This window comes from Corvus moneduloides, chromosome 2 (genome assembly GCF_009650955.1).
Source record: "Corvus moneduloides isolate bCorMon1 chromosome 2, bCorMon1.pri, whole genome shotgun sequence".
Lineage (NCBI taxonomy): Eukaryota > Metazoa > Chordata > Aves > Passeriformes > Corvidae > Corvus > Corvus moneduloides.
In genome coordinates this window covers 15,782,251-15,804,329 of record NC_045477.1, presented here as the reverse complement: position 1 = coordinate 15,804,329, position 22,079 = coordinate 15,782,251, and the positions used below count along the sequence as shown (strand labels likewise).

General features: G+C 36.9%; 1 protein-coding gene across 3 annotated transcripts in view; it reads right to left on the bottom strand.

The window, feature by feature from the left end:
• Positions 1-1,700: 1,700 nt before the first annotated feature.
• The window catches only part of GABPA (GA binding protein transcription factor subunit alpha), a 28,800-nt gene continuing 8,421 nt past the window's right edge, over positions 1,701-22,079 (bottom strand). Inside the window, exons 5-11 of one of the 3 annotated variants that reach the window (XM_032097532.1) lie at positions 18,042-18,287; positions 14,330-14,524; positions 13,474-13,530; positions 12,291-12,431; positions 10,791-10,983; positions 5,973-6,213; positions 1,701-3,232 (exon numbers count right to left, since the gene is read on the bottom strand). In XM_032097532.1, coding sequence (XP_031953423.1) covers positions 5,985-6,213; positions 10,791-10,983; positions 12,291-12,431; positions 13,474-13,530; positions 14,330-14,524; positions 18,042-18,287 — 1,061 coding nt within the window. In that variant the 3' untranslated portion in view covers positions 1,701-3,232; positions 5,973-5,984. Of the gene's footprint in view, positions 6,214-6,315; positions 9,319-10,790; positions 10,984-12,290; positions 12,432-13,473; positions 13,531-14,329; positions 14,525-18,041; positions 18,288-22,079 lie in introns of those variants that run through there. The other 2 variants (XM_032097525.1, XM_032097543.1) reach the window with 2 other exon arrangements.

The window sequence follows — 22,079 nt, the reverse complement described above, 5'->3', positions numbered from 1 at the left end:
TCCAGACTCATTTTTTCCATGCAGTTTCCAGCTTTCACCCTGAAAAGATTTGTATAAAACACACTGGTTTCTCATTGCCTTATGTAGCTGAAGGTTTATGCAAACCAGTTCCTATGAAGCAGCTCCTGCAGAGTCCTTGAAAATGAGAATATTGAAAAACCAAAGCTCACCAGGATGAAGGGGGAAGCGGCTAACTCACATTATTTCATCCTAAATTACTTTTCCCTAACTGGGAGGAATTTCAAATAAACAACAAACCTTCTAAGAAACAGGTTTTTAGTGCCATCCATGTTTGCTTCCATTATAATCAGAAATTGATTATACTCATATATAATTAATATAATTTTCATTTTGTCTACTGAGATGGGGGTATCCTACCTTGATTAGTGAATTCTAAGAGGTAGGTCCCATAGGACTAGAAAGATGGCTCCTAAATGCTAATTTCACACATTTAGGTTAAAAGGCAGTTTGAAGAGGTAAGAAAAAAAAAGTGTCTTAAGATTTCAGATCTATTATGGATGGACAGTGTGGGCTTTTTACTACCAGCTCATTTAGATCATTAGTAACAAGTACTTAAAGCAATTCAATATACAAAATGAAACACTGCTACAAGTTTTCACACTCCTCAGAGCTGTGCTAAACTAAACAAGCATTTTCTCTGCTCTTTCTGAACAACTACTTCAACTCCTGCAACATGAAAATTACTACAAACTGATTTCTTTTTCTATCTGATGTCCAGTAGTTGTTTTATTGTGACCGATAGGTAAAGCTTTGTAAAGGGAAGGCCTGGTAAAATCACAGCTCCAGCCTGTTACTTAGCCTAAGTAGAAGAGGACTGTGGGAGAATAGACAAAGTGAGGCTTGCTGTGTGAATGCCTCGTGCCCGCACCGTGGTGTATGGTGGTTTGTTAAATTTGGTTTGTTGTGCCTTAAAACTATGTAAGCTAACAACCGACTAAGGGCATTAAAAGGCCGGGTTTTTGTAAATAAAAGTCCTCCTTTGCACCTGCCTGGGGACTCCTTGCTGCTGTCTAGCATTACATTTTATAAGTCAAGAACTGCTGGACTACGAAAAACTAATGCTCTGCAGGGAGTTTTAAGCTTTTTCTGGTAAGTACTATTTACATGAGGATTCCAACTGTTTCTTGATAGTTGTCTTCTCTTTTAAACTGACTTCATTTTTATTAAGTAGCTGCACAAGTAAGTAGCTTAAAACTATGATCAATTACTTCTTTGGATTCTTTCTTTCCCATCACAGCTACAGGTTACAGTGACACCACCTACAAAAAGAAGCCACATGGACATTGTGTGCCACAAACCACAAACACAACAACTGGTTCCTCTGTCTTTTCAAAGTACATGCAAACTGTTCTGTGGCTTCCAGACCCATCTTCTGATACAACTGCCACTAGCACCATTTCATTTTGGTTTTCAGAAGCCCAGTTTTACAAGTAAAAGACAATTTTAATTAATATCAGACCCTCAATATTTGTTTCTCCCTCCTCATCATTTTTTAACCTTCAAGTTACTAATGGGTAAGATGTCAATACTCTAAAATTACAAGATGGTAAAATTGCAGTTTGGTGCGTGATTAGATTTTGTGGGCTCCAATCCTGAAATAATGATGCAAAATGTAATGGAGTAATAATGTATCTAACACATGGGGTTCCACATTACAACCCTCAAAACCAGTCAATTGTTGAAGAATGGTTAGAGGATCAGGGACATGGATCATTGATAGAGCTGTAGGGTACAGATCAATAAAAGAGCTGTACAAGCAAATGCCTGCATGAGAAAATGCCTGCGTGAGACACAAGCCTGAGAACCAAAAGGGAGTTTTAAGGAGGTACAGTGCCGTGCTGATAAGATGTACTGACCATGAGAGGGGAGGAAGAACTTTGATTTCCCAAGTTAAAACATAAATAGTAGAAGCTTGCCAATGTAGTCTTTTATCTAACCCAATTATATAGAAACAAGAATGCGCTTTCATAAGTTTAAACCAATCAAGAACTGACAAGCATGTATACTCATACTAGATAAGTGCCTCTGTATTGCCAATAAACGAAGCTTGCTTTATCAATCACACTGATTGTCTGCATGTCTTCCCTCGCCGAAGTCAGCAAGAATCAATCATTAATTCCTTTCCTTTAATTAATTTCTTGTTTGGCATCATTCATATTAAGAATTACTTTTCCAAAGGAAAAAAATTGAACAGTATCAACCCAAATGTATTTTAGCAGCCCTGATATAGCAATATTAAACCCACAACCTTTAAGAATATGTATGATCTTGAAGAACAAAACACCCCAGTCCAGTCAGTAAAAATATTCCCCACAAACTTGTGTTAATGGACCTTATAACAGTTTCTTGATCAGGCAGTAGAGTCCCACAGCAGCTTGTTTTGATTAAGAAGGAAATTGCAGGCTGTTAGTTTTAATTCCCTACACTGTTTCAATAACAATTTTTGTATTATAGGAATCCCAAAAGAAATTTACACTGGATAAATATACTATTAGCTATAAACCCAGATAAAAGGTCCTCCATTAATATGATATCGGAACACTTGTAAGTGAACTTTAAAATTGTACCTTAATTTAGGTTGGAAAAGACTTCTAAGATCATCAAGTCCAACATGTTACTGAAAGGTGTGAAAACCAGTATTTTCAGTCCATTTCATGTTGTTGCTGCTAAGCTAAATATAAACATTTTGAAATCAAGTGATGTGGTAGGTTTAAAGATGACAAAATACTTCAGTCTTGAATTTGGCAGTCCAGATGGAGGAGTTCAGAGGTATAATGAGAGTATTTTTAAATTGTGTCTCAGTAGAAACAAGGTAAGAGCAGTATAATCAGAATTTTATCTTGTTTCTAACATGGACAGTACTAACAGTTTTGTTAGCAGGGACACATGAAGTAAATAGGGCCATCTGCAGGAATAAAAAACCCCCAAGTTTACAGGTCAACATGAATCTTTCTGATTTAAACACTGCTAAAAGCATAAACTGAATCATTTCACAGGGCTCCATTCTGTCCTACTATTGAGTTTTCATCATTTGTTTAATCAAAGCACCATTCTGAGATTTACAATTAAGATATTAAAGAAAGCTGCTACAGAAATAAAGGACACTGAGTTACAGTTTAAAAGTAGAAACACGTAGCCAAATACTGAGTCAAAGAAGATGCATCTTCAGAGTATAAGCAGAGATTGCCTTCTTTCTGTACTGAACTTCAGACTTTAAGAGAAAACAGAATAAAGGGCAGGTATTAATCTTTGGACTGCTTGTCCCTGAAAGACATTACAAATGTCTGAAAAATTAAGAAGGCAAATTAGCCATATAATACCTATTTTACTATATATTGACATTTTATGCACAAATACTTTATCAGAGTAAAAATAGAAAATAATTGGTTTATGTAAAATTACAAAAAAAAAAAGCAAAACACAAAAGAAATACGTAATTATTAGCAGAGTATAAGTGTCTTTATTTAAAGAGTAAAAAGTATGCAAAAACCCTTCTGTTTTACAAAAATTGGGAATATTCTATGTTTTCCTTCTGGAAAGAAGGAAAGAAAATCCTTTGACAATATATTCTACATCTTTTGTTTTACTGAAGACATCAAGTTAGTCACAGATTTCTTCCTCAGCTACAGAGAGTCTGATAATAATTTTATACCACTTGAAAGGTTCTTTCCTTACTAATTAGAACATGGTGGAAAAGCAGATGGAGCCACAACAAAGAACCCCAAGGACCAGTACTTCTACTGAAAGGCTGAAAGCAACAACAGGATGTAATTACAAACAAAGAGCGGGAGCAGAAGTTTCCACCATAGGGCTTATCATGTAACAAGAAGAGGCAGGGGAATGAAGTATTGATGCTACTTTTCAATTTTGCTGTGTGTTTATCCTCCCACAGTCTGGTTTGATCTAGAAGGCTGGTATTTTAAGCTTCTTTTCTTTTTATACTGTATTTTAACTAAAAAGGCCTCTCAAGAACTCTGCTAACTAGAACTAGTGACTCGTACTGGACTTGTGTTTAGTCATGGAGTGTTGTTACATGCAGAGCTGCTGCCCTCAAATACCAACTTCACATAATTCTTGGTAAGCTAACTTGCATCTCCTGCACAAGTTATCTCCAAAACTTGCCAATCAGTGACATCAACTCTAACAGCAAGAAAAGGAGTGATGCTGACCTTTCGTGACAGGTAACATTTACATTTTTTCCTCAGGGCTTAAAATTTTTTTTAAAAGCAAAATGGCACCAGCATGCTCAGCCGATGGAGTGCTGTAAGAGCTCAAGGATGAAAACAACAGTAAGAATTACCAAAAGAATCCAGCAAAAAACCTTTGATTTTTAATCATGTCAATGATGAAAAAACACGAAGTCAGAACTATATGCAAGACTTCTAGTCAAGCAAAAACTATCTGCAGATGAGCATCCACCTACAAAAAGCCTTGTCCTCAACACATCTTTAGGATACACACAAGTCTACATTCTCTGCCTTCTGCTTGCAAGTGTAACCATTCCTGCTCTGCTCAAGAGCAGCAACCCAGTGCTCTCACTGCTGAGCACAAACACGTTATGTTCGGAACCTCACTGTTCAAGGACTTTTGGTTTAAGGTTTAAGAGTAACTCGATCCCTTACAGAATTAAAGGTCTTCCCTTTTCTTTAAGTGTTATCAGAGGGGGTTTAATTTATAAAAAGTTGGTGAACATCAATGGTCACATAATAATTATGCTGTTTATTAACATAAAGGGCAAAAGCCACCCCCAAATCACACCGTTCTCAGATATCAAAAGAAGCAGTCTAACAAGCAAAAGTATGGAAACTCAAAAGCTGAAGCCTACTTTTTACTGCATATGTAAATTTGCAAGAAGCACTCTTGAGTAGCTCAGAATTCAGGATACATCCCAACTATTTCTGACTCATCAGACTTCAAATTGCACCCAACTCTGGACCATGCATTTGGCTTAAGAAGCTTCAAAAATATCACTTGAAGTTCAAAGAGAATTTAATTTTAAATTAAAAATACCTCTTTCTGGTTAATATACATTAGACTGTACAATGATTGGGAAATTAAACTTCAGTTCTCTGTAAAACTATTTTCAGTTTGCTTTTTGTTCCTAACCAGGGACTACTGACTGTGATTAACTTAAGTCTTCGGGTACTAAGGCTGACTACCATGCAGGTATAAGCATCTTGCAAAACACAGCATTAATACTCCCCACCAATACAATCTACTCTTTGGGTGAGGGCTGTTTGTTCAAGTTTTTTAATTACCTGATAGGGGATGGCAGTGGGGGAAGAAGTTCATCCTTGCTTTCTGTGAAATGGTTAACGTCAAGTACGTATTTAAAAACAGGTTATTTGCCCTCATATATGCATATTATGTGTATATTACAATGAAACACTCATAATTGGCTTTTCACCTAAGCCATAATCTAAACCTGGATCTCTTTCAGCACTGATCTCCAGTTAAGTCTAGTCTTAGTTTCCTTTGCTTTTAAACAGAGAAGTTATTTTAAGAACTTGATGCTTTGTAACATTTAACATGTCTTTCAGCTCCACTTGATTAACAGAATAATGAACATATTTTAAACTTTGAAAGCATCAAACGCCATTTGGTAGTTCAGCAGAGAACAAGAGACTGGAGAAGGCTGCATTCACACAACTGCCTGTGGACTATAGGGACTTCATTTTTGTTAAAATTTTGTTGCAGAAATGACTTTGCACAGCCATGGTCACAGCACGGAGTGGTTCCACCTCTCACTAGCTGCAGAAGTTGGGGTGATCCCTTAACTTACATTAACATATATGCTGTTAAAAGATCCAAATTTATGCAAGTCTGAGTTCTTTATAGAAATTCATGCTCTATATTGTACGGTCAAGAAACAAAAGAATTTTCCAATTCTGATAAAAGAAAGAGCACCAACTGCTGTGGTAATAGAGGAAAGGCCTCAGGTTCCCACTTACAGGTCCTAGTGCTTAATTATCTTTCTCTGCTTGCAGGGATGCTGTAGCCAGTGCCACTGCTGTAACTGGCTGTGCAATGCCATGGAGCTGCATCTTGGCCAGTTTCTTCTGCTCGCACTCTGTGACCAAGCGGTTCAGCTCCGCTGCGCTGTACCCAATCAGAGTCTTCAGGTCACACACAAATTTGTACACAAACCTCTTGCCTTGCACTTTGCAGATCATGTCTCCATCATAGTAATACCTGCAAAATGGAAAAGAAATCAGCAATGGACAATTGTAGCATCTGTAATTTTCATATGCATCCATTACTTACTTAAGGTCACCAGATGGTAAAATATTACTCTTTTTCTCATTGAGCTTCTCATAATTTCGTATACCAAGATACTGTTTAGGCATTTTGTTATACAAGAAAAGGGAAATGTTGAAAATTATCTCTGTACCTTGGTATATCAAGGAGAAAGAAAACACAGTAATTATTTTACAGGCCATTGGAAGCACCAGTTCAGGAATAAGTTTTAGAGCAGTTTAAAATCAGCTTGGCAGGGAAGATGTCTTATATATAGTGATTTGCCTTAATAAGAAAATATTGTCTTTCCCCTTACTATTGTCCCTTGCTTTGCCTTTCTGAAGAAAAAAATTAATGCTGGGAACAGGTTGAAAATTACCAAGCAGTTTCTGTGATATGAAAACGGCTATTCTCTCCACACTGTCTTCAAAGATGGAAATAAAACTATAAAGGCATGGGTTAGATTTGTGGGGTTTTGTCAGTTTGGTTTGGTTTGGTTTGTTTGTTTTTGTTGGGCTTTTTTTTTCTTGTTATAGTTCATATGCTGTCAAAACTACGTCTTTGCCTTTATTTACAACTAAAAGTGAGTTCTCGAAATATAAATACCTTTTATATTGTGTGACGAAAGAATTATCAGATTGGGCAGAAATGTAGTGAGACAACAAGGTCTACATGACCCTGCCACTCCAGAGACAGTTACAAAACCTTAGGTCACACCAATAAAACAAAAGTTAGAATTTTGCAGTTTTGTTGCTGTTCTTCTCTCACTGCAAGCTTTAATAGAATGTGCGTCACATTTCTCATTAAGCAAACTTAAGTGACTGGGATGTAACTTGGATTTGATGAGCTTAACGAGTTTGTGATAAATTTGGAAAATAGTAAAAACTCAACCAACACAAATCACACAAAATTTCCTCAAAACCATCACCCAAATGTAGCACAAATGAACACAGATTTCTTGACTGTCTAAAACTCTATCCTGAGTGACATGTTCATAAAGCAAAGATGATTCTTGTTCACTAGCAAAATTAAGTCAATTAAAAGATGAACTTCTGACTTGCAGCTCTAGTGGAAAAGAGGTAAGTTACTAAGAATCCAAGCAAATTCTTCAGACGTCTCAAGTTCTAGGAAAAAAAAGCCTTTTAATTTCTTACTTTTGAGGGCAAGGGCCTAAGCAGCAGGACCAAAGACAGATGAGAGACAAGCTATGCAGAAAACAATGTTGGTAAACCTGTTGGTTACTGAGATCACGTGAGAAGCCACAGAGGTCTGTCATGGAGTACAGGAAGCGTCAGAGTAGCTTATTACTGCTCTGTGGGTAAAGACAGTGTGGTTTGTTTGCTAAAGTTCTCCTTCAGCTTCCTCCTAAATGACATACAGTTATAAAAAAGCTTCCTTTTCAGTCCTTCTCCTCACTCTACCTCTCAAACTACCACCTGCCTCCCTCAACTCCTCTGTTTCCTTCTCTGCATCTCTACACTTGTTGGCTGCCACAACAGCTTCCACCCAGCAATTCTCCATGCCAGCCCTGTCCTCCAAAACATCTCAGCACCAGCTAAGGAACTGTTGTGGAATTGTGTCCAGCACTTTCAGTCTCTTACTGAGATTTAGTTGCGGTGGGTTGGATGAACCATGAGGGTGGGATGATAATTTATATTCAGCTTTGAAGTAGAGTCTTACAGTACTGGGCAGAATTAGGGGAGGATGAGCAATAATCTGGTGTGTCCCTTGTATGTGAAATAGTGTGTGGGAACACTGGGCAGACTCTCACGTTAAATAGGGTAGAGGACATAGAAAAACTGAGCTCTGCTCACTTGGGGCAATATGAAGCACCCGCAGAAAAACAACATTTGTAAATGTGGCCATGGAAAATGTCAAGTGGCAGTGGTCATCATTTTTTTAAGTTACTTAACTCTGTACAAGCCTTTAATTTATTGTACAATCCCATATAATCATTCCTGTCTCAAAAAATGCTGTAGAAAAATGCTTTAAAAAACTGAATATACTTTGAATTATTTAGTGCACATTACTGACACGATCAGAAAGGAAAAGGACCACAAGAAACTAGATCATGTTTATGCGAAGGCCCAAAACATGCTAGATTCCCACATCTCATGCTCAAAACACTCAAGTTAAAATCAGTCAATGTGGCAAGAGGATATTTTCAATATTACATTGAATGCATTTCTGATTACAGTATTTGCCTATTCAAAAATATAGAAAGCTAAAAATAAATATAATTAATATCCATGCAAGTTCAAAAAGTAACCAGAACATTCCAAGACACATGGAAACTTTTTTTCAAAAGAATACAGGAGATGAATTATTTTTCTTTAAGTCTCACCTCCCTACTGGATAACTAAACAGATCTGGATTTTTAGAACATTTACCAAGATATGCATAACAAAAAAAAGCTCTTATTCCCTTTCTGCCCCTCTGCCTGCTTTTCTTATAGCTGGGCAGAAGAGCCAGTATATTTCTCCATAATACCAACATAATTTCCTGTATTAATGAATAATTGACACAGTGATTCCAACACATTAGTAAACAAGACACGTCATCATTTATTAAACTTTCGCTTGGCAACAGTGCTTATCACAGGAGTAGCAAGAGGCATTAAATACCCCTTCAGACATTAAATTGTTAGAAAACATGTCAATGTTGCTGATGCAGCTGCCAAAATGACACCACTTTGAGGAATGTGATTTCTGTAATTCTGTGACTAAAATATAAATGCAAAACTTTTCTAATAGTGATTCATGCTCTTTAATATCCCACTGATAACACTATTCCAAAGTTCTTCAGGTGCCTTTGATATCTTCTGTGAAATTTGTTGACAAAACATGGAAACATTAGCATGGCTTACATAATTTTTGTGTTTCAGAAGGTTTTCACATATGCCTTTAGTACACAGACTCACAGATACACAGGTTGGAAACATGGGAATAGTACTGGAACAATACAGGCTAGGGAAGAGCTGTACTGGAAAGGTCCTGCTTTGGGCAGGATGTTCGACCAGAAATCTCCTGCAGCCCCTCCAACTCAAGAGTGTCTGTGATTCTATGAAAAAAATTAACATTCTAATTTAATATATAAATAATGCAAGAAAAACCATACCAGACCAGACTAAAGATGCATCTAGAACAGGAACAGACTGAAACATAATACCTAAGGAAAAGCATGAGAGTAAGCATCTACCAATGCTCTTCCTTGCTTTTAATGACCTGAGGCTCAGGACCTCTTAGAAGTTGCATCTTTCAATACCTAATATCATTCAAAATATTTATTTTTCCACTTGTCTGTCAAGGATAAAATAATTCTGGCACAATACTGTGCCTAAAGAATTTACAAGACAAACAAAAGGATATAGTTAAGCTGTGTATCTTGTGCCTGTCAAATGCTAATTAAATCCTTCCTAAAAGGGCAAAGAAAGCCAGAATATGATATTTTACCACCATTTCTTACAGAGGTATTTTCAAATAGAAGTTGATATTTTTAAACAATGCTAGAGGAGTTTACTTTAAAAAAAACCCAACCAAACAACATGTAGCCAAAAGTGAAAATGCTAGTAAGTAAAACACAGACCTCAATCAAAATGCAACTTCGCTCATACAAAAAGAATTTCTAAACCTGCTCAAATAATTTGCAGGAGTAGGCAAAAAACATCTTTCTTGAAAACAAATCAAGAGAAATATATTTAACAATATCAGAATTAAAAACCAGAAGTTCACTCTCAATGATTTCAAAGAACATGGGTGAATTTTCAAATTATTCCAGAGACTAAAATAATCAGGGAAAAGTAGTCTAAAATTCAGGCACTGGCATTCTTCCCCCCTCCTCAAGTACCTCACCCACAGCGATTCGGTAATACAAGTCCCTTTTACTAATGTCAAACGACAAAATCAGAGTCAAATAAAGACACTGAAACACTTCCATTTCTTCAGATCACTGTGATGCTGGAATTGCAACTGTTGAAACTTAGCTGTAAACTGTATTTTTCAATTTAAGATCCACACAATAAGAACAATTAAATGGATCAATGAATATTTGAAGTTAGAAATGGTTCTTACATACAGAAAAGCACTAACAATTACAGACAAGTATCTGCTTTATTCCATAACAAGAGCAAGAAGAACATGGACAGTAAAACATAAAAATAAGTTAATAATTCACATATTTCTGTATCTTTCACCAACAATCAATATTGTTTGGCATGTTTCTAAAAGCATAAATATTGAAGATAAATAAAAAAGAGGTATGTTTCTGGAAGTGAGCGACCCAAATTAACAATCTTGAAAAAAGAAGATCTATTTTCACGAAGTTATTCTACTAGCTTCTTTCAAAATGACAAAAGGCAAAACACCCAGCAAATACCTCACCCCTAAGACTAGCATATCTCATTGTAAGGACCAGCTTCAGAAGATTTGGTTATACCTTTACTAAAAAAGCTGCAAGTTTTTCATTATGATAATTAAAAATGAGGTAGCCAAATGAAAGCAAATCATACCCGATGAATTCCTGAAGTTTCTTACCTCAAAGCCCGACTAAGCTTCTCATAGTTCATTGTGGGCTTGTTCTTGCGCTGTCCCCATTTCTGTGCAACCAGTTCAGGCTGATTCAATTTAAACTCTCCTTCATCACCAACCCAAGAAATACAGTCCCGAGCATCTTTGTCAGTAAGAAGTTCTAATAAAAACTGCCACAGCTGGATCTGACCATTGTTCCCTGTTAAAATAGAAACAGTAAGTTCCACTTCAACTTGTCCTTTTTATGTTCCCCTCGTGGCTAAAAATTTTCAACCACCATATTAAAGCAGACCAACATAGTATATACGATGGAAGGAAAACTTGCACTTAATTAATCCCTTCTAATTATTCTTTTGCAAACATTTCCCTTCAAAGTCATCAGTACCCATATTTATTAAAAAAAGATGAATGCAGGAAAAAAATTATCAAGATTTAGCATAAATTTTTCCCTAGAACTTAAAAAACCCCACTCCCCCAACATAATCATTTAGATGCATATCTATCTTTAAAATAAAACAGATGTAGCAAGAGCTGCTTATTCCTCTTCACACACAGACACGTATAAGAGAAGCTGGTTTTTTTAAAAAAAATTTGGTCTCCAATTTTCAACATGAAATACAAGAAACACAAAAGAAACCCCAACACTTCAGCTTACATCAATGCAGCGTCTTTCATGTCCAATCATTACGATTTCTTTCTAACTCAAGTACCTGCAGTTAAACTCCTAAATTCTCAATGAGATCCAGACAGCAGACCTGATTACTAAAGAGAGAAACACAGAGTATTCCTCACTAATGTCAGCCAATAAAACCTTGCCCTTAAAATTCTGAATGACATCATTAGAGGCCTTTGCAGAGTCTGAAACAAATAAAAACTCAAGGAGGAAGAGAAGAAAGGATTTAACAGAAAAATTCACAATAGTAAAGAGAAGCAAAACAAAAATGACAGCAAGAAAAAATAAATTAATCAAAAGAGTATGTACAAATAACAGTAATTCCAAAATTAAACTGCAAATTTAGTGTGCAGTTTTCCACACATGCATTCATTTAACTAAAAAAGAAATATGAAACTTTATAAATCACTAGATTGGGGGGAACAGAGGAGGAGGGCAACAGACAGTGCAAGTAGAAGCTAAGCTACATTTTACAACATGGATTTTATTTTCTTCCCTTTCTGCAAATAGAAAAGAAGTTAAAAGCTTGAATAAACGCTATGCAGTGGTTTGAGAGGACAGATTGTTAAGTGATGGGGAAATTTATCCATTTTATTTTGCTGCAGGATGGAAAAACTGCAGCATCATGTTGACATGGTGCTTGTGTGAGCTGACCAACCTGCCAGGGCTGCCTGTGCTTGCCATGGATTTTTGTACCTATGGCTCCCTTCACACCACATGGACTCCTACAAACCTCACATTTGGAGCTACAAAGATGTGTTTCACCAAAGTGTAATTCATATTAATGGGTCAGTGTTCAGTGCATTGCCATGTAAAAATAATGGAGACAATACCTGTTCTGTTCCCAGGGGAACTCCTATCTTCCCCGGAGATCCTTGGAGCTCTCTGTACTTTAGCTGCCTTTGCACTGCTGTTTATCACTTTGATGGTAGTTGGGGTAGCAGGCTGTACAGATGCTGGTATAATCTGCACAGCTGTAGAGCAGAGAATGTTGCAGAACATCAATTATAAATTGCTGGCACAGAAATACACATATTTTATTTATTACCTGTATTATAACATCTAGAACCTGGTTTTTCTTTTGCTAAAAAGGCACACTGCATTAAGTCACAATACTCAGTAAAATTTAAAGACCTTTTTACCTCTTATATGAAAATTCTAGTTTTAGACTCATTGCAGAAGTATCACATTACAGATAAAACACCAGCTTTAGTTTATTATCATGTGTATTACATGCTTCCACAAAAAGAACCCAAACTCTCTCATGCCTTTGTTTTCATCTTCATGCTGTTCCCACACGATGTACTCTAATGCCCTTTTCTCTACAGTCACTGCACAACCTCCATACCTGATACTCAAACAGCAAACACCTTCTATTGCAATGGTGTAGGAGGATGCAGATGCCCCATTCAAGCTGGCTTTAACTAGACACAACCACAGGATGTAATAAACAGTCTGTTTATTTAGCATATAAGATGCTTATAAGTCTTCTAAAAATGGATTCATTTTAATAATTGATGACACTGCTTAGCTGAAAGAATGAGCTTCTAATAACTGGAAAGTTACTTTAATGTATTATTTCTAATATTAGTTTCTAAGCAAGTCATCTCTTCCACAGACCCCTTCAAGTTTTTGAAAACACTTTTTTATTTGAAATTAGTACTTTAATAGATCCATTCATTTATGCAATATATAACCTAAAGCCCTGAAACAACTAAGAACCTCAAATATGTATCCTAGACAGCTTATTTCAAGAAAGTGGAAAATCTACCATCCAAAACAAAAGTTATAAACTTCTGTAGTTCAGGTCAAACACTACTTTTCACCCAATAACAAAATATACAGAAACTCAACGTTATGTTTTGAAGTTTAAAGTATGTCCTCCTCCCTTCCCCAAGGAAAAATACTCTCGCAAGTGATTTTCTAAATGTTGTACTATCATAGTGCTGAACCACAGTACAGTGCTAAACCTACAAACAATGAATTGTGTGAATTAATGCTGACAGAAGTACTTACGCTGATCAATAGTAACAGTTGCTATTTCTCCAGAGTGTTCTTGGCTAGCCAACACATCTACAAATTGGAAAAAAAACCCAGCAGGTTTATATTTAACCCACAAATTTCAAGTCACCTGAAGAGCAAAAACTTTCATATTTCATAGAGGAAAATAAATAAAAATTTGGTATCAGTCTGCAAGAGACATGTACAGTTCATGGTCTTAGAAGTGGAGACATTTAACATCTGTCATTCAATTTTTAGAGGGGTGTACATGGCAAATCTCCACTATCTTCTGCATTCTCCATCCCCAAAAACCTTCAGCTATGTTATGTAAATGAAAATGGAAATAGTTATTTGTCTGGCAAGTTACATCCAAGCATAGTAAATCTGAAATGCACATATATGTTACTGTCTTATGCACATACAATGCATTGCTTAGCAGCCATATATGTTGTGTACCATCTAAGGATTTCACTGTCTATGCTTAATAATCTCCACTTCTATATGACACAGAAACGTACATTTAATAACTCTTGAGCAATATAATTATAGAACTAACAAATTCAGTAGACGCATAAACTATGAAGCTTTATAAAAAACAAAGGAGGAATAATAATTCACTACCTTCTACTAGTTATAAGGTTGAAAGACAGGCAGTCTTTAGTATGCAGACATGCTTCATGGCAGCAGACATTCTAATACCTCCTGTTATCCTGTATTGATACCCTCATTTTTAGCCCCAATATTAAGTAAAGGAAAAATGACTGCTCATAACTGGTTTCATATTCCAAAAAAAAGTTTAAAAAAAAAAAAGAGAGAGAGAGAAGCAGGGAAGTGGAATAAGTAAAATCAGTTACAGAAAAATCTGCCATACACTTTCGAAGAAGCTCCAGGTGGCTCCAGAGAATTTCTCCCCGTGGGACACGCTGGAAGAAATCTTCTTGGCTGAGGTTGCAGAGCTCCCGCCCAGGAATGCTGAGTGCGTTGAGGTCGATGTCAGTCATGCTGAACTCCTTCATCACCCATACCACCCAATGGAGCACCTGGTCTGTCGACCACTGAACTGGGTCTGGAAAAGATGGATGACACTGTAAATCATATACTGCAAGATTCCTCCTCGATTATGTAATAACTTCCATAAGAGTAAATGAATAACATCAAGAAGCAGAGTTACTGAGACCAAATCTGCCACGTAAGTTGGTGACTGCTCTTAAAATGGTGATGGAATTATATGGGTTGGTGGAGTGATGAAAGGGCGAAAGAGGGATTTTCTTTAGAGAAAGTTTTTACATCAGAACTATGCCTGACATATCTCAAACGCAAATAAAGAATTTTTCTTCTTCCACAGGTCTTTAGCTTCAAAAAAAGAGTACTCTCTCTCACAGAAGGATACTCTTCTTCAGAAATGTTGATCAAGTTGTGATTTATGACAAAATATTATATTCTAAACTCATTCACGTAACCTCAGTTTCTGCTGACAAAAAACACCACTGGGTATATCTGGGATGGATTAATTTTCTTCCCAGAAACACCTATTGTGTTGTACTTTAGGCTGGTGACCAAACCAGTGTTAATAACACATTGAGATGTTTTGGCTACTGCTGAGCAGTGCTTGCAGAGGCCACGAAGATGTGGCTCAGCCCAACACAGAGAACATAAACCACACAACTAGCAAGAGAATTTCGAAGAGAACAATGGGGTTGAGCTGGCTGCAACCCATGTTCTCCTTCTTGGCTATTAGGGACATCCAATCTTGTGATGGTGAGTATGTTATAGACACCTGTACCAGGAACCCTGTTGGGATTGGGATTGTGCGATGTTCTGCAATTGCTGTATTCATCTAAGTGTATCTTACCTTTGTGCTGTGTTTTTAATGTAACTTGTATCACTCTGCTAAACCAGAAATCCCATGTATATCAATGATTTTCAAGTAAATTTGATATTCAATATTACACCCTCCACACATGGAATATCTAAAAGAACCTGGTCAGACTATTGGACTCCAATGCAAGGCCTTCTCTGTTTCTCATTCAGCCACCCCACTGAGTAGCCTGGGGGTGCACATCAAACTGATGAGGGACAGCTGACCCCAACTGACCAAAGGGATATTTCACACTACAAGGGAATACTGAGCAATAAAACTAAGGACTAGTTTTTTTGAAGTAGCCCCTTGCATAGGGCTTGGCTGAGCACTGGCCTGCTGGAGGTGGGTGATTGCTTCTGCATGACTTTTTCAGCCAGAGCATCAAGTTTTGGGATGCTAATATTGTATATAATATATTAAAATATGTCAACAGGTAAGAACTAGAAACTAAAGTAGGGATATCTACTTTTCACTGGAGGAGAGTGATTATGTATTTTTAAATTCCGATATCCCAAGCAGATGTCACCTTGAAAAGTTTTTATTTTAAGATGTAAAATAGGCATTAAGAAAAATTAAAGTTTTCTAAGTCTGTACACATTTATCTAGGAGCTACAAATTTCATTTTGCTTAACAAAGGACAGTTACATGGCATCATTTTTCACTAATGCTACCTAAAACAATGCAATATAATCCTGTGGCAAAAGACACACCTCAAGGGAGTTGATCTACCAAACATCAGCAGCAGTCAACTTTTATCAGAAAGCTGCTAATCCGTTCTCATTGACAGAACACAGTCTGCAAGGAAACATAAATTATTACTTTCTCTAACCACTTCTGTGTTTTCCAAGCTTTCTGCTGCTCTGTTTTCTGCATTTATTTCTCATAACAATTAATATTTTCCTTCCTTCTAGGTACCAAATATTTGGATTCTAATAGCAGAAATACTTTTAACAGAAAAAGATTTATAATCTCTAATAAAACCAACCCAAAACATAACATTAAAGAAAAAGCCACAACATTTTAAAGACCTGCTAAAAGCTGGTTTTCCCTTTGCAGCAAAGCAGAGAAGCCTGTAAGGATGAAGACATCGAACCACTACTTTTCTGGATGATTATTTATTGACTGGACTTGACTCTTAACATCAACACACCCTGTCTTCTGAAAAGATCCAGGAAATAATTTTGGATTATACTGTAGAACCTAGGGGCACCTTATTTCAGCCCAAGTCTCTGCAATGTCTACTCAGAAAATATTTAAGATGTTATTCTTTCTAGGAGTGTAATTTAGCACATTTTTCTGGTATCAAGAGAACACTATTATTCGTAATCCACAGATCTCTGTCATAATGAACTAGTATGATTTTCCTGAAAAATCTGCACTTCTATGCCCCAGAAGTCATTAAACATTTAAAGCCACAGTTGTGTGTTATAGGGTTTTCTTAAAGCGTCAACATTATTAAAGTTTATTAAAAATATTATTCAACATAACAACACTGGTTTAAGTAATTTTCTTCTGATATTAATGTGAGAGTATGATGAAAAGTATTAGTCTGCTTCTGATAATCCCTCTTTTTTTTTTTCAAACATTCTGCATCAAATCCCTGATTATCAACAGACATAACATGATGAAAATATTTTTGAAGTGCTTACCAATGAGAAAACTAAAAAGCCATGAAAAAGCCATTGCTTTAGTTATCAAAAATACGCTCAAAATATTGGCAAGCTACATGTACTGCAAAGACCTGTGACTTGACTGAAATTCTTAAACTCTTCCAAGTATCACCCTTGCCAAATATATTCCAGTTTTACAGGTCTGCTCATATATAACAGCTTCCTGAATATGCCTTGACAGTACACTTCTGCCAGTCGCAAGAAGCAATTCAGCTTCTTGTGACTCCAAAACATGATATAGGTCTAAATCCCACAGTTCCAGTTCAATCTTAAACAGACAGAGATTTTTTTTAAGCTAACATTAAAAGAGCAACCTGCTAAGTAACAACATTAACTCAAAAAAGATGATCATCTAGAAGAATATTTATTTTCAGTTCTGAATCATCTTCCTCCAGTATGATGAAGTCCAGCACAGCTTTTCATACAAAATCTGATTTAACAGAATATTCAGCATCCTCCAGTCCATGAACGATTTGTTTCAGCAATTTTATAGGCAATGTCCCAATACCAAGTACTGAGTCTGTTCAATTCTACACACACCTGAAGAGCTTTATCACTAACACAGACATTTTTAAGGAGGGCAGGAAGAAAAGTGCTTTCTAAAAACTGCATTGACAAGGTAGTTATGGCATGAAAGCACTCACTTAATGAAACTATTATGAGCATTCATTTTACTTCTCCTTGGTTCTTAGATTAGGTACTAGGAAAAAATTCTTCCCTGTGAGGGTGGTGAGGCACAGGCACAGTGCCCAGAGGAACTCTGGCTGCCCTATCCCTGGATGTGTTCAAGGCCAAGCTAGATGGTGCTTGGAGCAACCTAATGAACTAGTGGAAGGTGTCCCTGCCAATGGCAGGGGATTGGAACAAGATGGTGTTTAAGGTCCCTTCCAGCCAAACCCATTCCATGATTCTACAATTCCCTTATGCAGATTATTTGCATTATACTAACCCATACCACAGGTTTCCTTCTCTGAGGTCCTTGAGCACCAACCCCACACAGAACAGAAGAGCCCAGCCCCCAGATGAATTCACTCATAGCCGTGCACTATTACCATAAGGTATTCCAAGGCGCTCCTGCTCCTTCCGATAGCCTTCCAGTGCTGCAGCCCATCGCGTCACTTGCTCAGACGTTTCATCTGAAATTGTTGCAATATGTTTTGTCCCATCCAAGGTTATCACTTGAGCTTCCTCAACAAGGTGAGCTTCAGCCTCTGCATGATGAGCATCTGGATCAATCACAACCTCCACGGTCTCCACAGGCTTCACGATTTCCAGGATGTTCAACTTGGGCTCTATCCCTAAGTATGGAAACAACACAAAACTTAAAGACGGTAATGCAAATATGACAAAAACATTGTTTTAAAGGCTTCTGATTAGTAGGGTTAGCAAACTCAGGAAAGAAGCAGGACACAAGAGTGTCCTGCGAGTGTCCGAAATTAGAATGACACTCTATTATACAGCATATACTTTATTAAGGTGAATAACAAAGCTATCCCTCTTTCATCCCCCAGTATTATAGCTTCCTGTTCTATTTAAGTGATCTGTTTCACAGATCTTGAACAGAATGTTCAGCATGTGAGCATAAAGTACAAGTATTTTAGTCTGTAAGAAATATACCAAAAAAAGTGCCTCAAAACAATCAGAAAAAGCAACCTCCAAGAGGACAAGTATCCAGCTTTACTCCAACCATGAGGCATTTCTTTCAGGCTTTACAATACTTCCCCGATATCTCTGGGGTCTACATAAAGCAGTTAACATTTTCTTTCAATACTCTGCAGTAGGCAGTGTGTTAAACAGCAAGTTAAAAGAAAATCAGAAAATTCTTCACATTTTCAGCTTAATCAGCTATTCATGTTTTGGCTTTATGTCTGTCATTTCAGATATTAGATCATGGAGCTACAAGATATGTCTGCATCAATTCTGCAGCAAGTCAGAACACATTCACTAATGCTTTGTATCAACACTTTCTCTGTTGTCTTCTGAGGTGTTTTATCCAGCTGGTGCCTCACCAAATTTCTGACATTGTACAGAAGATTTTTCAAGATTGTTTTAATTTTTGTGACTCACAGTTTTCATTATAATACCAACAACCACACTTACTTTAAGAGATTTTTATCAAACATATTTTCACATTAAAAAAAAAATCTTTACAATTCCATTTTATCTTGAGTTGGAAAACCTTGACTATGGTTAGGCTGATGAAGTAGGATTCACAGAACATTACATGGACAGAGTAACTTCAGTATCTTGTACCATAAAGATATTGCTTTTTGTCCTTCCTGTCTCATCTGTATTAAAGCTCAACATGAGACGGTTTTGCAGGTAACACCCTTAAAAGCTAAATCCACAGTCCAGTCATAGTTTATAAGGGAAAACAAATGGAGTATGTACCTGTATTACAAGTAAGAAAAAAAGTATTTTTAAGACAAGTATTTATCTGGATTTTAAAAGGCATTGAGCTTGAAAAAGATATTAAAAAGGGGACAAACAGTACAAAGACCACAGAGTAAAAACCTCAGCAATGTGAAATCAAGGACATGAAAATAGATGTAGACAACCAGTAAGTGGTTGATTAGATGAAGGAGCAAACATGAAGAAAAAGCAAACAATATCTTATTTAGGAGAGTGTTTTATCTAGGCCATCTAAAATTAACATGCACAACACTGGCTTCTTTAAAAATCATACGAAAATGGCTAAGGGAAGCCACTAAGGCTTAAGATTCTATTTTTGATCTTCAAAAAAGAAAGTAAAGAAAAAAGCATCTAGAGAGGTACAGTTCATTATTCCTCAACAAAATAATTCACTGCGTCATAAAATTACATGTCAAAAGAACTTCATGCTTTATCCACAATACAAACATGGAGATCAAAGCAATGAGTCTCTGTAGAGGAAACAGCTTGTAAGTAAAAATGTGAATTAACAGTCTGCCATCTAACTTACTGCAACACTAGATCAACATTAATTCCCTGGGTTTGTCTGCATCTCTCCTCACATCTCTTCTCCCTTTACGTACCACATTAAGAGATGACCAGTCTTCCTTGGACAGCACCCAAATTGTGGAACACAATGCCACACACCCCACAAGTATAAACTGGTACAAGCAGTGCAAGGCTTCAGGACAGGAGCTACCAAGACACATGCAGATGTTGACAGTACTGCCAACTGCCTGAAGGTAGAGAATATACTGGGGTGATGACTGGCCTACAGGCAGCCTGCTTGGTTTTACCCACCCTGAAATGTCTAGTATTAACCACACCCAGAGACAGGACATTACTCAAACAGCATCTTTAATCTAAATAAGTGTCATTACACTTATGATTTGTTCCTTTACATACTAAAATAACAAAAGCCTACTTGTTTCAGAAATTATTATAGAAAAAAAACCCATAGTATTTTCCTGTGTAGGCCTTCAAAATGAAAGCTTTTTTCAAATTCTTTGACATACAATGGAACACAGTTACTCAGAGTTCCACAGACATGCAAGAGGCCCCAGTTCAGAGCAGTAGAGAACAGGGCTGCACTCAAAGTTGCTGGTCTCTGAATGGCAGGAAAACCACACACACTGCCATTCCTCCAACCAGAGGAAATGAGTTAGGGCAAGGCAGAGTGCCAGAAGAGTCTTTCTAGTAAAATGAAAAAATAGGAATGGTATTTTACCTGCCGTAGAATGAAATGCTATAAAAAAACTACACTCAAGTTCAACTAGAGAAGAACTATATTTCACCTGTTGTCTTTGAATTTAAAGCCAGCCGATCAAAATTTGATCGAACATTTGAACTGACATAGCAGCTTTTCTTTCAAGAAATAAGAGAGTCCAATCCACCACAAGGATTAGCATCACCAATTACTCCTAGTTGAATTCTATACATTACACAAGTTAGGGAAAAATAAGCATAAGTGAACTGAGAATCTCTCAAAACCTCATTCATGGAAGTGAAAAATGAGGATGGCTTAAAGAAGCTGTTTTTTCCCTTCTGTCTCAAAGGGGTACTGTAGTCAAGAGTAACAAGTCCATTTTTCTGTTAGTGATCCAAATATCTTCCTTTTGTTTATACGCATGCTATTTGTCTTCTGATTTCTGCCCTGCCGTATTTTACATGCTTTCAACAGACAGATTTCTTAGGAGTTACTTAAGTGTCAAGGGCTGAAAAACAACACTGAGGAGTGTTCCAAAGTGACACAGAAGTACTTAATATTCAAGTGTTTCTTTTAAGATGGGAAGGGGAGGGACAGGGAGAGAGGGAAGGCGTGATGGGGGCAGGGAGCAAGAAGCTCCTTGTACTCCACGATCATGAACTCCAGTTTTACATTAAAGGGAAAATAACGAAACACAGGAAGAAGGTGGAAGATGATAGCAAAAATATTTATCACTCACATCCTTTTGAAAATGGAAGTCTGAGCATTGAATACTAGAAGTTACTGGGCATGAATTAAGAGCAGTTATTCTAGTTCCCTGAAGGATATTTCTATCCTATTTTAAAAGCAGAAAGGTAGTACACTTCCCATTACATATGGGGAACTGAGGACTCACCCTAGCACTAGTCACCTGACACTCAGCATTAAATGCAAATTGTGTCTTGCTGAACAGTTAATACAAGGCAAGAAAGTTTTCTTCTGTTTAATCTACAACAAAACCACAAGTAAACAAAAAGTGCTCCCCAAATTTTGCTCACTTGCTTTGCTGATGTAATTCAAAATAGATAACTAATCTACTCCTGAAGAACTTGTTCCTGTTTAAAAATACGGAAATAAACACCTGTAGCTGTTCCCACAGCCCAATATGAACATTGCCTTTAAGGAGTGGTGGCTGTCCTTCCACTCAAGACATATGGAAGGGGCAAAGCAGAAAAGTAGGACAAAAAGCAAAACAATGAAGCTGCTAGTTCCTGAGGATTTTACAAGGGGAAATCCTATCATATCAGGTAATACAAATAAAAACTATGCCTCAACAAATCTGTACCCACCTGGTTAATGTTCCTCTGACACAATGGTTTATTCTGACCTCTCATCCAGAGAAAACAGACAATAGTGATCCTGGACCTTGATGAGGATTTTCAGTTAGCTACATTTACTTTCATAATGTAATTGT